This window comes from Apis cerana, linkage group LG7 (genome assembly GCF_029169275.1).
Source record: "Apis cerana isolate GH-2021 linkage group LG7, AcerK_1.0, whole genome shotgun sequence".
NCBI lineage: Eukaryota > Metazoa > Arthropoda > Insecta > Hymenoptera > Apidae > Apis > Apis cerana.
In genome coordinates this window covers 10265626-10282619 of record NC_083858.1, presented here as the reverse complement: position 1 = coordinate 10282619, position 16994 = coordinate 10265626, and the positions used below count along the sequence as shown (strand labels likewise).

At 23.1% G+C, this 16994-nt stretch overlaps 2 protein-coding genes across 12 annotated transcripts; both read right to left on the bottom strand.

The window, feature by feature from the left end:
- Positions 1-27: 27 nt before the first annotated feature.
- On the bottom strand, positions 28-12193 carry LOC107999451 (SH3 domain-containing kinase-binding protein 1-like). Of its 11 annotated transcripts, none has more exons than XM_028667460.2 (10): positions 7402-7658; positions 7210-7283; positions 6844-7053; positions 6257-6682; positions 5960-6164; positions 5509-5834; positions 5304-5405; positions 5028-5125; positions 4612-4801; positions 28-4225 (listed from the first exon to the last, which is right to left on the bottom strand). In XM_028667460.2, exons 3-10 carry the CDS (start codon positions 7000-7002, stop codon positions 4121-4123), a joined length of 1611 nt encoding a protein of 536 aa, XP_028523261.1. In that variant the 5' UTR covers positions 7003-7053; positions 7210-7283; positions 7402-7658; the 3' UTR covers positions 28-4120. The 11 variants fall into 11 exon arrangements, with proteins under 11 accessions (XP_028523261.1, XP_061933139.1, XP_061933141.1 ...); XM_062077155.1 differs by having other exon boundaries at positions 5509-5807; positions 7402-7650; XM_062077157.1 differs by lacking the exons at positions 7210-7283; positions 7402-7658 and adding an exon at positions 7794-12193 and having other exon boundaries at positions 5509-5807.
- Positions 11637-16817, bottom strand: LOC107999444 (ras-related protein Rab-8A). The gene is made up of 5 exons (XM_017059293.3): positions 16483-16817; positions 15577-15637; positions 14506-14644; positions 14171-14374; positions 11637-13713 (listed from the first exon to the last, which is right to left on the bottom strand). Exons 1-5 carry the CDS (start codon positions 16604-16606, stop codon positions 13585-13587), a joined length of 657 nt encoding a protein of 218 aa, XP_016914782.1. The 5' UTR covers positions 16607-16817; the 3' UTR covers positions 11637-13584.
- Between the last annotated feature and the right edge of the window lie 177 nt (positions 16818-16994).

Sequence of the window (16994 nt, the reverse complement as noted above, 5' to 3'; positions counted from 1 at the left end):
TAAATTGATGTATTAAGAACACAAATATTAATTATATACAGAAGTTTAATATGGTTACAAGTATCTTTTTTATTGTTAACAGAAAAAAATTTATCCAAAAAATTATTTACATTTGAATTAATTTGAATTTATAGTCCATAAAAAAGAAAAAATACAATTTTCACTCTTTGATTATATACAATTCTATAACTATATTTTTAAAAATTGTGCTCCTTTCCATTATTTATTTATCATCTATCATATGTTTTTTAAATTGATTGCTTAATACATAAAACCAGCTACTAAGCTGTATCAATATTTTATTTAGTATTTTAGTAGTAATTTAGTAATAATATAATAACAATTTGATTATATTAATATTTCATTGCTTAATAACATTTAATATAAGCAAAAAATTAATTTTTAAGATTTTATGCAAATAATATACATTTGAAATAAATAGTAAATTATTTTGTTAAATATCAAAATTTTCCATAAATAAAAATTTGAAATATTATATTATTATTAAAATTATTATTAAAATTTCTTCAAAAATTTTTTTCATTCAAAATTTTATATGCACTAAGCAATGAAAATGAAATAATTTTCGTTTACTTATTTTCATATATACAAACCAATTATTTTCAAATTATTAATTTAAATTTTAAAAATAAAATAACATGCAATATAATTTTATATACAAAATTATTATATTTTTATAATAATTTTAAATTTCCTCCATTTATATTTTTCAAATAAAAAATTAATTCTTTTTAATATTAAAAATAATTGTATAATGTACACATGATTAATTTGAGACATTTGACTTGCATTTTATAAATGATGTATTTTTAATCGTTGATATAAATATATTTACAATCTATATCAAAGATTATTTACGTAATTAAATATTTTAAATATAAATGGAAATATTTTTTTAAAACAGAATAAATAATTAGTTGAAATGCAAATATATGAGAAAAATTTATATAATTTCACTTATATAAAAATGTTAATACCATACTTTATTCACAATGTCGTTGTTTTTTCAACTAATAATAATTAAATAGTAAATAGTTTAATGTTCTAAAGGAAGACAAAGTATTTTATTAAAATTATGATATTCAAGTAATTAGAACATTACATTTGATCTATCTATATTTTAAATTTTAATTTCGTTATAAATTTGAAGAAAATTGCTGTGTAAAAATAGTAAACTATAATTAATATTATATATGAAATTGAGAAAATTTTTGCTTTTACTTAGGACTATTATTGTCACATATTGTTAACTTGCAAACATGTATGGAATTTAAATTTGCAAATAGAAATGTTGATTCATAAAATGTAAACATATTACATAAAAATCTTATATTAATGCTTCAGCATTAATGTATAATATATAAAAGTATAAAAGGATTTATTATTGATATTCTTTTGTATGAAGTGATATCAATTATTGGACCTTTTTTAAGTGCGGTCAATATGCTAAATTGTTATTAGATTAAATTGAGTGTGCATAAAATTATAATGCAAATATTTTTTGTTTATAAAAATATAAAGAAGGAGAAAAAATATGAAGTAAGAAGTAAAAACTAATGAATAAAAAGATACTTCTTTAACAATTATTTATAACTTATACAATTATTGAGATTAAATTTGACCAAACTATCAATTTAATATTATTTATTTTGCATTGTATGCATTTGCTGCATTTATTCAACATAATAAAAAGTCAGAAATATTTAACATAATTTCTTCTAACATATAAACATATACATTATCTTTATATGTACAAGTATAGATATTGCAAAAAGAAATCTATAAGAAATTTTAAACATGATTAATGTAAAAATGTAATATCAATGTGTTTATTAAAGAAGTGTATACATCAAAAGAAGATTTTGAAATCTATTATGCAACAAATTTGTGCTTTCATTTTAAGTTTGGGGACGGATGCTACATAAAAGATACTTTCAAATAAGATCTATTTTAAGCATGATTCTTTAATAACATGTAGCATACTGATAATTGTAATACTATATATGAATATAGATATATTGCAATATTTGATTTACATATGAACTTTTTAAGGATCTTGTACTTGTGGTATAATTAGATTTTTTTAGTAATTGAATGTATTATATTAATTCTATGAACAAATATAAATGCAATTAAATAGTATCAATTAAATGACATTTGACTATAATAATAATAATAATAACATTAATAATAATAATAATAATAATAATAATAATAGTAATAATAATAATTATGATAAATAAATTTGATGACAAAATAAACAAACAAATATAGTTACCAAAATTTAACAACTTCCAATATCTTTTTTCTTATTTGTAAAAAGAAAATATTTTATATTTTATAATTATTTCACTCCATTCAATTATAATTATATTTCATTTAAATAAGCTACATTCAGCTGAAATGTGTAAAAATTTTATACAATATTAATATTCTACTTTATATATTACATTAAATATCATTCAAAATGTAATGATATAATTTTTAATTGAATTGTAAACTAAAATTATGTAAATACATAATATCTTTAAGTAATAATAATAATATAATAATTTGAATGCATAATGTTTAAGATTTTATAAACATTAAATATATTTACTTAGAAAAAGTTTGTATTGAAAGTTCTTTTATTAAAAGCTTTTTAATAAAAGAAAAAAATTATTTGAAATGAATTGAGAAAAAAAATGAAATCATTACTTTTTGAAAGATATACTTATTAACAATGACATTCATAGTGACAGTATTAGTTTCATTGGCCCTGGCACTTCAATCCTATAATCACTGCAATCTGTTTGTATCAGACTAGAATTTTTAAGCTGATATATATAGCAGCTAAATTGCAAATTACTATAGGAATTTATTATTTTCTTTAATTCATTTATATTATTAGATATTTACATATTCGCACATAGCTAACATATGATTTGAAATAATGTGATTATAATTGGCTTGCTATTTTTTTCTTTTTTAGATGAAAGGTTAAATATATTTCATCAAATACTGATGTAAAAAATTAAATATTGTTTTGTTTGTATTTATTTCATATATCTTTAATAATATCATCCTATACTTTTGTTAAATTTTGTTTATTTAAAAAAATAAAAAGATTTGAAATATTCAACAGTTTCGTGATTATATGGAACAAAGTTATTAATATGTAATTTTTTAAAGTGAGCTTTAATGTATTTTTTCACTTTTTTATTTAGGATAAAAATTATTATTCATAGTTTGCTGCCTCATTTAGTCATATTATAATACGTGATGTAAAGTATCACAAATATTTATTATGTAGCACCATTCCAAGCTATTATATTAAACTTATTTCATTTGAAATAGGTACATTCAATACTTTTTTAATGTATTATTTCTTGAAACTCAATACTGTTAACGTTTTTATAACAGAATTATAAAATTATGCAAAGAAAAATTAAATACATTGGCACTTAAGTTATTCGATGAACTTAAGAATAGTTATTATTATGTTGTAATGCGAGGCAGCTTTTCAATAAAAATATAAAATGCATAGTCTCTATTTGTTTGTGTAATTTAGCAATTTAAGTACAAATATACTTCTATAGTTACGAGATGTAATTTAAGGAAATATGTATATCAGAACGATATATTAATTTTTAAAACATGGAAATGCTTTAAAATAAATCTCTATATATGTTTATATCAGGTATTCATTACTAAAATATGTTGTAAGTTTACCTTAATTAAGTAATGAACTAATAATTTTTTATAATTATAGGACAATTTGAAAAATGTATATTACATATATCTTAAAAACATTTAAATGCTACTAAAAATAAAATGAAAGTACTAAATAAAGTACTTACAATACAATAAAGTAAATTATCGTAAAAAAAAAAAAAAAAAATTTTTTTTAAGTCAGGAATGATATATGGAATATTTTGTTTAGTCAAATAAATACTGTTACTACAATAGCGAAACAAATTAAAAATGCCGCTACTAAACGAATAAATATAAAAATTATACAGTAATTATAAACTATTCTTCCATATTGTTTGTATGGAAAATGAAATTAAAATAGCAGCATTTTATATGGAAAAAACATACTGCAGAATTTATGAGTTGATTAATCTGGGCTGTTGATTGACGAAGATGCAACAGGTACAAATTGTTCCAAAATTTGGCCCATTGTTTGTTGTAACATTGCTTGTTTCTCTTCTAAGGCAACAACCTATTCATATAATTTGATTTAATTAATAACTATAATTTAAAAAAATATATAAAATATTATAAATTTATAATTCATATAAACAAACAATATATTCATATAACAAATAATTTAATTTAGTTAGTTAACATATCGAATATCATGAGAATCACTAGTGATTGTCCCACAACTTATTAATGGGATTATTTCTAGTAATATAAAATATAATTATATTTCAATTATTATGTAATACATATCTATTATATATATCACATAATAATAAATTCATGATTATTATTAATTGCCTTGGGTAAATTCATTAGGCAATAATATGAAGTGCAGCATTCAACATTATTAATAATTTTATAGCTTTTAGTTTAATAGTTTTAAACAATTTTTAATACACTTACCCTTTCTAATAATTGATTATAAAGTGCAAATGGAACATAAGTAGGAGGCGTTCCAGGAGTAGTTGAAATTTGTTCAAGATGTGGAAATGAATCAGATTTTTGATTTTGACTTTTATCCTTCTGTTTACTTTCTTCGCTTTCTGCTTCTAATTTATTAATACAATCGGCGACATTCGTTGTCGTTAATACTCTGGATTAAAATTAAAAACATATGTTAATTAAAGAATGTATTAAATCTATTAAAATATTCAAGATGGGTTTGTTTATATTATATATGTTATATTTTTTATATAATATTGTTTATATTATATATATATAATATTGTAATATTATTTATATTGTATATTGTATACTATATTATCTATTATTTTTTGCATTTAATTTAAAAAAAATGATTTTAACAATTATTATTTTACCGTGAACAAGGACGTTCTTTTTTTTCTTCAGATTTATCAACACGATCTACTGATACAATTTTTCTCCTTTCCAATTGATTTAATTTTAATTCTTCTACCTAGAAATAATAATATAAAAAATTATGAGTTTATATAATTAAAGAAATAATATCTATTATTATAATTATTATTATAAATCTATAAATAAATTGTAAATTGTAAATTGTAAATAAATTTATTAATAAAAATATAGAAATATATTATTGATAAATGAAGGAATAAAATATATTAAATTACCCAAGGAGCTCTTCTTCTTGCTTTTACAGCTAATCCTTCAGGTTCTTCTTCTCGTAATTGTTCTAACATAGTATCTGCATTACCATTTGCTAAACTATCTTCCTATATTATATAAATAATATATCATATATTTTAAGAAATACAAATATTTTAAATGGTGATTAATATATATATTAAATATTAAACTAGTGCCAAAAACACTAACAGGTGTTGTAGTAATTGTTGGTCCGGCAGCGTGACGTCTTAAACGTTGTGAAGAAGGTGGTCGTCGGTGGGGTGCTTTAGCTCTAGAAGCTGTTAAATGCGAAAGCGGTGCTCCTTCTCCTCGTTCTACCCCATCTAACTCTTCACCCAAAGCTATATTTGTATTTCCATTACCATTATTAGTTCCTGCATCACCTACGAGACGTTTTAAATTCGATGTAGCTGAATATCCACCTATATTTTTCCTTTCTCCACTACTTCCTCCAATTCCTGAAGAAGTTGATGTTGTAGAAGATACGCCTGTTGATATTATTTTTTTAGTTATATCTATGATAAAAATAATCTCACCAGTTAAAAAAAAAAAATAAATATCTTACATATAATTTTCATAATAAAAATTTTTATAATTTTAGATACTTAAAACAAGAAACATATATTAATATATCAAATACCTGTAGGTACATCTTTTACATCCAAAGTTTTTTTAATGTGTGTTTTTCCATTCTTCTTTACCTGATGAGAATGTTTTGAAACAGACTTAATAGGAGCTTTAAGTTTTTGTTCATGATCTTGGTGATCAGGTAGAACATTTAATACTTCAACAAAATTATCAGGAAATAAACCTACTTGACCATTTAATTCTCCTACCCACCAACCCTACAAGTAATTTCATATTTATGACATAAATATACTCATATCTTTTTAACTTAATTCATAATAAATGCATATAAATTGTATTTAAACAATACCTTATCAGAGGCATTTGTAGACAGAAGAGTTATTATATCTCCTTCATTTAATGTTAATTCATCTACATTAACAGCTTCATAAGGAAAAAGTACTTTGCACAATTTTCTACTCTCTTGATCTTTGTGTTTGTCAGATTCTTCATAAACTGGAGGAGATACAAAATTTGAAGGAAAGACACCCACTCTACCTTTAAGCCTACCTCTCCACCATCCCTCTTCTATTTCACCCAAAAATTCTATAGAATCTTGTGGTACTAAAGTTAATTCATCTTTATTACAAGGTTCATAACTAAAAAGAACTTTACAAAATCGTCTTCGAGATCCTCCATTTTTTAAGGAAATATCTTCAGATTTGGCATTAGCAGCTCCTTCACTTACTCCACTTCCTGTACTTCCAACTGTTCCACTTGAAATAGGTTCTAATACCTATATTTAAATAATATAACTATTATTTAATATGTATAACTTATATAAATATTTGTTTTATACTGAATATTTAAATAAATTTTATTTATGTGTTATATTGATATTATAATTATAATATCATAAATATTGAAAGAAAATTAAATATATAAAAAATTACATACTTTGACAAAGTTATCAGGAAACATGCCACGTTTATCTCTTAAAGTGCCTTCCCACCAACCACCTAACATCACTTTAATTTCTGTAATAATATCTCCCTTTTTCAAAGTTAATTCATCAGGTTCTTGTGCTTCATAATTATATTCTACAATTGCCTCCATATTTTTATATTAACAATAACTTTTTAACACATGAATATCACAACCTTGTATCTGTAAAAAATATACAATTTATATTAGAAACATTTAAAATAATTATAATTTATATGTTATGTATAAATTGAGCACGTAAATGATGAATAAATGACAAGAAGATTTTAAATAAAGTCACTTTTCTCGAATAAAAATTTGATAGATTAATTTATTTACATGGGCAGTTCAGAATAAAATTTTTAATCGTTTTCCTTGTAGCGAGTTCGTATTATAAACGAACAAATTATTCTCTGCGAAAAAACAGATTGAACACAGAATGTAACATACGTATGAGTTAAGACAAATTGCGCGTTTGTAAAAGTCATTTGTTCCTCATGCATCCTCCACCTTTCATGTCACTACACGTACTTATTATACTCATTTTATTATAATATCTAAGAAATATGACGTTGTAAACTGAAAATTTAGGCGTATCCCATATTCGGTTAACAGCTCAATATATCTGTCATCGCGGCCATTTTGGACTCCAAGCTCAAGTGAACTTCAAGATGCAATTTGTGTGTAAGGTGCGCATGCTAACCTATCGCTGACTCAAAGAACGCGCCAAACAATTCATGATTCATTTTTACTATATATGTGAAGTTCGTCAATGAATATTATTTTATGAGATATTCAAGATTATATGAATATACGTTGATAATTCATAAAAGATATTGCTAATTGAATTATGATTATTACTTTATATGTAATTATCATTGATTTAAATACATATGTAGTTTTAAAAGATGTAGGTTACCTACCGATAGTTATCACAGTTAGTATCAAACATTTATATATATTTTAAGAAAAACGTTCTTCTAGTTATGACTTATTGTTTAATTTCAAGCAGTTGATTCATACTTATCGAGTACCTCCTATAATAAAGACTCTCACGTATTGAATATGCGCAGAGCATACAAAGTTTTCTGTATACCTAACGTTTTGAGCGATTCTTAATGAGGTCAATTTATAAAATATTTTATAGTAATATTATTTGATATATCATATAAAAATCTGATTTCAATTAAATTTTTTAATAATTAATACTATAACAAAATATTAAATATAATATTTGATAATGATAATCGAGAAAATTTATTATTATTAATAAAAAGTATATATTTTATTTATAGCTGAATTAAACATCAAATTAAACAGATATTATAAACTCAAAATGTATATTTATAACTATCGATCAAATTGTTCAAACAGAATGTGTGGAATATTCTTATATTATTAATATATGATATGTATGTGCCGTGATAAAAAAAGCTGTTAATTTTGTAATTAAAATATATTTATTATTTTATTATATTTTTTAATATATTACGTAAAAAAAATCATTATATGAATCCTATAACTATATATGTACGTCGTAGTTTATTTTACCTTGAGTTTGATAAGATTCAAATAAATATTGTGTTATTATCACTATCGTATCGTGAGAATTGTAAATAATTGACTAAATATCTTACTATAAAATTAATTAAATCAATTGATTAAAAAATATATAAATAAAATTTATGTGGTTTATTAAATACTTGTAATATAAACGAAATATTTATACAATTAAAAAGAATCAAACATAAAAGTTCATATAAGTGAAATGTTATCATTGTGATTTTATATCGTACGATTCAACGAATATTATCAATATTGATAAATATTATCAATATTTAAATAAATTCTTAATAATCGTACATATAAAAGATCATTTTATATTTAACAATCTAACATCTTCAATAATGCATTTCATCAATATGCAATTTTGCTAAATAGATGCAAGTGGCATTAAAAATATGTACGTGCTCAATACAATAATATTATAATATTATTATCAATGTAAAATTGCAACATTATATTACAAATTGTATTGAATTTAAGATTTGCAAGAAGATAATTAATTTATTAATTTTGCATTTACATATTGTATATATAGGTTAATTTTTACCTGATAATTTCTTTTGATAATAGATTATTATGATTTTCTAAATCCATGAATTTATTTGATGTGAAAAATAAAATATTTTTGTTTCAACCAATCTTCACTTCAACAAGTCAGGTTAACTTTTAATATATTAACTAAGTGATTTCAAAAATCACATATCTATCATGTTTTGTGGTGTTACATAAATGTATTTATACATAAGTACATATTGTCAATTTCTTATTATTCTTATATTCTTTTTTATCATTTTTAATACATAAAAACAAAATAAAAAGAAAATCAATTAAAATGACAAACATTAAAAATTAAAAACTTGAAAGGAATCTTGTAAGATAGATATATTTTATTATGTTTTTAATTGTGTGAGTTTCTATTTTTTTATTTTTTTTTTATAAGATTGATATTAAGATATTAAAAAAAAGAATATATATATATATTTTTTTATGATATTTTTCAACTTATCATAAGAAATTCAATTCTTATATAATTTATTTAAATATAGCATCAATTTTAAGAATTATGAACAATTTATCATCATGAGTATTAATGATTTCTTATATGATTCCCTATATTATATATATATTCATGTACATTGTAGCATTAGAAATATGAATCTTCCAAATTCTTCAGTGTGTGCATTGCTTCTTTGCATTAAGTTTTAAACAGAGGCACATAATTGAATGTTTTTTGTCAAAATAGAAATTAAATTAAAATATCGAAATAAAATATTATAACATCAATTTAAATTGAAACATAAAAAAATTAAAAAAAAAAGAGATTAATAAAATAATTTTTAAGAAGGAAACGAAAATTTTATCTTAATGATTAATAAAATTTGAGGATAACAAAAGTAACGATTTTTGATTGATTAAAACAGATTTCTTTAAGAATAATAAAACAATATTCTACAAAAGATCGAACAAATGAAACACAGCCGAACCATTAATTTAATCATCCGTTCATCCATGATCGAATTCAACGATAATATATAATGAGAATTCCTTTACATTCTTGATCGCTTATGCAATAAGGAAAATTAATTTTAACATACATGACAAATTTCTCATTAACATAGAAATTTGTGACAGTCTAAGACACGTTATTTCTTTCAATTATTTATCCATAAAATAACGTACTTACAATTAATCTTAAATTTTCATCTTTTTCTATCTCTTGCTATATTCCTTTTCTCTCATAATTTCTTTTTTTTATTCTCTCTTCCTTTAATCGTTGATGATTATAATAAAGGCTTTATTTCGTTCTTGTCAGCATAAACGAAGAGGAGGAATATATTGGTCTTACATCAAGCAATGATCGTATATCTATTTAACTACAGAAGTATTGTGCGATACTTGCAGTCAGTGATTAGTAATGAATCAATGCATCATTCTAAAATATATTATATAATTCTATTATTTGTATATACGAATATTTTCACTATATCGCGTAATAATACAATTCTGGTCTCAAACGAGTCGTATTTAATATCATCCAGCATTATTTCTTCTCATCATTGTCTGCATGCGAACAAAAATGATCGACTACGATCAAAAATGCATTCGCATGTTCGAATGAAGCGATGATATACCTGACTTCTTGATATCTTTTTATATATTATTTTAATTGTTAATTCTACAATCAAATCCGTCAGGTGTGTCCACAATGATTATCAAAGCGCATTAATCAAAAATTGATATTGCGTGATTTGCATGTGATTTCATTGACGTATAGATAAACTTTGAAAACTTTGTATTAATATTTTGTGCAAATGTTCAATCAATCGTAGAAACAAACGTCGTTAATTTCGACAATTATAATAATTAATAAATATACGTTTTACATTTAGTACATTCCAAATAAATAAATTCAATCGATTTAATAATTTTTTCTTCTTAATTAAATTTATTTTAAATCTGATATTAGATTCAAATAGTAATTTTATGATAAAGAGAATTTTATTAATTAATTATTATTTAACTTGGAATTATATAATTATTATTTAAATTAAATGCTTAATGATAATTTAATTATAATAGTAATTATATATTGATTGAATTAAATTTCCTTTAATTATAATAATCGGATATTTTAATTTTAATTATTAAACATTGCTCATCCCTACAATGAATTAAACTAACTATATAATAAAGATTACATTATATCTGTATGTCAATAAATCTCAATGCAGTTGAAATCACGCATGCTTCTCCGATAATGGAAAAGCGATGGTCCTCCGTTAATAGTTGGTAGTCTGTTTATTTTCTTGCACGTGTGCCATAAATATAATAGCAAATATGATTGCGCTTAAATGCTTCTTATGTGAATTATATATTCAAAGCAACAGAAAAATGTTGTATATCAACATCAATATCTGTTTTTTTAGGCCTTATATGAACATTAAGTGAGTTTATCTAAATGTTTGTACTGCTCGTGTTATTCGATCGCTGCATATATGTATTTATGTAAATTAATGTAAAATAATTATAAATCATAAAATTAAATAAATTTTTACCCATGTTTTTTCTGCACTGAACTTAATTGGCTATTTATATATTTTCACTGCTATGAAAAACATGTTTGAACTTCGAAATAACGATTTCTTGAAGGATCAGTGATTAGTTTAAGTGAAATTTACGAGTAAAAATTATGTGCAAAATTATTGCTAACAAGCAAATTGTAACATGATATATTTTATAATACGATCGAGTTTAAAATTTTATAAAATGTTTCTTGTACAGTTGCACCATATTTTCGCTGGTTACGAACGTTATACATCTATCATAAATTTATTAATGTGCTTCAGCCTCTTTAATTTTCATGTTATTAATAATTATTACAAAGCTTATTTGAAATTTTTCACGTTTCTTTTGGTAAGGAACGATAATGACCTATGGAATATCGCCAGAATATTTTCTTTTTATCTAAACAGTCATACGTAATTTCAATATTTATCACTTTCAAATTATTCCCGACGATTTACAATAATGAATCACGTCAGGTGTTGATCGTGTGTATGTGCAAATACTATAATTCGAAATTACTTCATTGCTTCATTGCAATTATAAATAGACATCTATCGTATAATATTAAAGTTAATTTAACTAACTGTTTCGATTAACGTTAAAAATGAAATTTCAGCTTGTTAATACATCACATTGAAATTGTCAAAATGTCAGAGCATACGTTTATGTAAAGTACAAGTCTCTTTTTTCAGCAATAATGCTTAGCATATATAATATAATTGTGCTGTTGTTATGTATATACGATTTGCATTGCTCTACTTGTTAATGCTCGTGTAATAATCGTACGTTGACACGCAAACGTGATAGAATACGTTCAATGAATTGTATCAGTTGTTTCGTTCGATTGAAAATCATTAGAGAACGAAGGTGCAAAATTTACGACAATATTTGCAATGTTTCTTAGAATATTCGTGATGAGTGTCATTTTAGATAGTTATATCGTAGACGTAGACACGTAATATCTATTTTTCTACCCTTGTTTCTCCTAGATGCCATTTATAATATTTCACAAATTCGTTCGCATTGTACATGTATAGGGTAAACTCTGCTTAATTTACGATACTTTTTCATTTATCTCTGATACGAAGTTAAAATTTAAAAATCGTTTTATATACATAGTAACTAATTTATTATTATTTGAAGCATTTAATTAGTGATCGTTAATTATTGTATGCTATAAATATATCTTTCGATCACTTCAATCAGTCTCGATTTAATTTTCAAATAAATTAAAATGAAAATAATTAATATATCATTTAATTTTAATTTAAATTAATATAAGTTTTGTTTATCGTTGATGTTTAAATTATTTTATTGGAAAAAAACACAAATTACTATTTCTGCTTATAACACTTCAGTAATTAATAAATTTTCGTATTAGAGTTAATATTATTTAAGTTAATATTAATTAAATATTTAATTATCACAAAATTATTAATTATTGAACGAAATTTCTTTATTTCTTGAAACAATTTTTTAAATATCCATTCCAAAAAAATTTAAGGTAAAAGTAAAATAGATTAAGAAACGACTAATATAAAAAAAGCTATTATAAATATCATAAAGATATAAAAGGAAAAATGACTTAAATGAATTGAATGTAATTTACCTAACATTCATTATCTATGCTTAAATATTAAAATTAGTTCTACGATGGATATCCAAGTCATTCTGAAAACAACTAGTAATAATATAAATATATAACAATATAAATATAAATATAAATTTATAACTTAATAATAATATCTATATATAATAATATAATAATAATGTAATAAATATATGATTAAGAACGATTTAGAAATATAATTTAATATAATTTAACATTACATTTTTTAAAATTAAATGTACTTAATAAATATCTGTTAATCTATTACTCGGCTATTAGCAATTGTTAGAAAAATCCTAAAATTATCATCGACTTACCAGAGTTTACCCCATATTTACACATAGAAATGACGCACTTTTCTCCTTACTTATTTTTTTCTTGTGCGCAATCACGAAAGATAAAATCTTGTTCGCAATGAATACTTCGTATTTACTAATAGTCGAAGCACGTCTCAATTCTCATAATTATAGAAACTAACATGCATTTGTGCATCTCCAAGATTCACCTGGGGTAACAGAGACTGAGACTGAGACGTGAGACGGTGATTGCTTCATAACAATATTGTTGGCTCCTTCCCTTTCTGAAGCATCGAACAAACTAGCCTGAAATCAAAAATTGCATTTATTTTAACAATATATGTCAAAAAATCAAACAAAAAAGTTAATTATAAAATAAAGACGCATTTTGATAAATTAATCATTAATTTTTTTTATCGTTTACATAAAAATATAGAAATTCAGTTTTAAAAATTTATTTACTGTCCATTTTTTTTAGTATTTAGAAACTTCGAAATACGATATATAATTCAAAAAATATTTTTTTGATATTTCGAACATTAGAATTGAAGAATGAGTACGTGTAGAAAAAAATTGTTTATCATTTAAACAACAAATAATGTTTCTTAATATTTATTAGACGAGATAAGAATTTCTAATCATTTTTTATGAATCATCGATAAATCACACGACGTAAAACACGTTAATTCGTTTTAAAAATTACAATCGAATATATTTCGCACGATAAGAGATATATGTATGTATTTAAGAAAGATAACGATACCCGGCGTCCTCGTTGTTCTCGTATTCTTCTAGCTAAAGTGAGAAAAGCTTCCTCAATATTTATGTTCTCTTTACAAGATACTTCGAAGAAAGGCATATCAAAACTTTCAGCTATTTTCTGTCCCCTTTCCGCATCAACAGCCCTATTTGTAGTAACATCACATTTGTTTGCCGCCACTACTTTCACGACATCCGGAGAGGCATTCTGCAAAGAAAAAAAGAACAAAGAATTTTTGTTCAATCGAAATTCAATAATTTACGCTTTCATTTCTTTATTTTTATAGAATTTATCTTAAAAATAAATTTATTAAACGAAATATTATCTCGTATTCTTACTTCTTGAATATTTCGCAGCCAGTACGATAAATGATTGAAACTTTCTAAACTAGTGACGTCGTACATCAGAAGGATACCCATAGCACCACGATAATAAGCTGTTGTTAGCGCTCTAAATCGCTCTTGACCAGCAGTATCCCTTAAGAAGTCGATAATGTATCAATAATAGTAACAATTAATTATATATTAACAGTTAATATACGCAATGATTGTATTTTGCAGTAAATTATCATCATTATTATTATTAATATTATGTTATAGTATAATATAATATTTTATTTAATATATTTGTATCAATATGTCATCAATTAATCATACCGTTTGAATTTATAATCCTTGAAAATAAATATTTTTAATTAATTCATATTAAATAGTTAAATATTAATGCATTCATATTATAAAATATGTACATAATATAGATAGAAATATATATTGAAGACAACTTGTTCGATTTTCCATTTCTCCGATTTGCAAAATCGATTGTAGTACTATCTCCATATTTATCATTGTGCTAGATATTTTACGTATATTGGAAAATTGTGAGTATTTAAATAGAAATACTTGCACGATGAATAACATTTAATTATTTTGTAAAATAATAGAATTTTATTTATTCTTATTAATGGATTTTTTTAATATTTAATATTTATACTAACTATAGTGAATAGAATATTTTCATGTTCATATGTAATATCATATCTAATAATTATTTATAATTATTGATATATAACCTTTCATTTTATAAGAAAGTTGTTAACTCAGAAACTTGTATTTTATTTATAGAATATGAAAATGCAAATGTTTAGATTGAAAATAATTTAATGTATAAGAATTTAATATTCATTTGTGAGAAGAATTGAAAATAAAGAAATCATAAATCCATAAATTTATTTACTTTGATTTAAATTAATTAAAAGTTAAAACCTAAATTAAAATCGATTGCATTAATAGAAAATTAGATTATTTCAAAATATCTTATATATTTATAATTACATAAAAATATAAATATTTACACGTAATTCCATTTCGGATTTATATAGTAAATAAAATATATAAAAATACAAAACTCACCAAATTTGAAGCTTAATTGGTGTTCCATCCAGGTTAATTATTTTTTGTTTGAAATCGATACCTGTTGATTCATTATTCTTAAAAATCACAAAATAAGACTTTTTTTTCAATAAATGTATAGCGTTTATTAATTAAACATTACGTATATAAAACTATTTACTCATAACGTAACCATAAGAAGAAAATTCCTAAGATTTCGCGTTAATAATAATAAAAATAAAAAAAGAATAAACTTTAAAAATTTAATATCACATATTTTAACAATTTGATAAATTTAATTCTATTGTTTAAATAAGGAATATTATTGAAATTATATTTAAGATTTTTATCGAGAGAAAATTTCCTTGCAATCAGCTGATCGATGACGTTAAACACATATTTCTTTAAAACAACCATATGGAAGTAATTTTTTTCAATTAAAATTATTTCATTCGTAACTTCTTGTCTTATATTCAAGTACGTACATGTTACATGAATTAGTGCTGCATCGTGTTTTCGAACATAAAATTTGACAGGAAAAAGAATATCATGAAACAAAACATCATTAGACTTTCGTATAACAAAGATATACATTTAGTGAATGTAACCAGTGAATACAATAGTAATTTTTTGGTAACAAGATTGCATCTAAAACAACAATATATGCTTGTCAACAAGTTACAGCTGAAGGATCGAAATAACATCAACGGTATAATTCGTCACGATCTTTTTTTTCTTAAATTAAAATTATTTCAATTCTCTGCGAATGTTATCGTCAATTATATCAACGCGACTTAATCAATAACCATTATTCTATAAAACCGTTGTAAACAATTATTTATAACGATCCATCGGCTTATTAATTTTTAACTGTCAATATATCGAATACGAAACGCAATATTCGAGGATTTCGACGATGCGTCTCACCTATCGTTGATATGTAAGTATCGTAGTAACGTTCGTCACAATAACGGTGCACGATACAAGTTTTCCCAACGTTCGAGTCACCCAACACCAGAACCTTGTAAGTGGCTGCGAAATCCAGCGCCATGTTTGCTTTCGGAGCTTTTGAACTGTTGTTGGGTTGACAAGAGAGTCGTCGGCCGGTGGTTGTTCTTTGGATACTTTGGGGGTGGAGGATCGATTCGAAGCCTGCGCCTTTCTACACGCCGCTAAAGCTGCTCTCACAATTGCAACTTTTCATCGATCATGCGCGACAACATTCGACGCAAAAGAAAAAAAAAAAAAAGAAATAAAAAAAAAATATGCAATGAAAAAGTACATATCGATAGTTTATTGTACAAAATATTGTATGTTTATTTGTACGTGAGATTTAATTTTTTTTTTTTTGAGAAAATCTGTTTTTATACAATTTTTGACTGTATCTTTGTACAGAAAAATAATTTATTATAATAAATAAATAAGATTTAAAAAATTTT

Coding starts and splice junctions, on each gene's coding strand:
- LOC107999451 (XM_028667463.2), bottom strand. CDS start 7,002: ATGGAGGCAATTGTAGAATATAATTATGAAGCACAAGAACCTGATGAA. Junction 6,165..6,256: donor CTACAAATGCCTCTGATAAG/GTATTGTTTAAA, acceptor AATTACTTGTAG/GGTTGGTGGGTAGGAGAATT. Junction 4,226..4,611: donor ATAATCAATTATTAGAAAGG/GTAAGTGTATTA, acceptor TTATATGAATAG/GTTGTTGCCTTAGAAGAGAA.
- LOC107999444 (XM_017059293.3), bottom strand. CDS start 16,606: ATGGCGCTGGATTTCGCAGCCACTTACAAGGTTCTGGTGTTGGGTGAC. Junction 14,645..15,576: donor CCAATTAAGCTTCAAATTTG/GTGAGTTTTGTA, acceptor CGACTTCTTAAG/GGATACTGCTGGTCAAGAGC. Junction 14,375..14,505: donor GGCTGCGAAATATTCAAGAA/GTAAGAATACGA, acceptor TTTTCTTTGCAG/AATGCCTCTCCGGATGTCGT.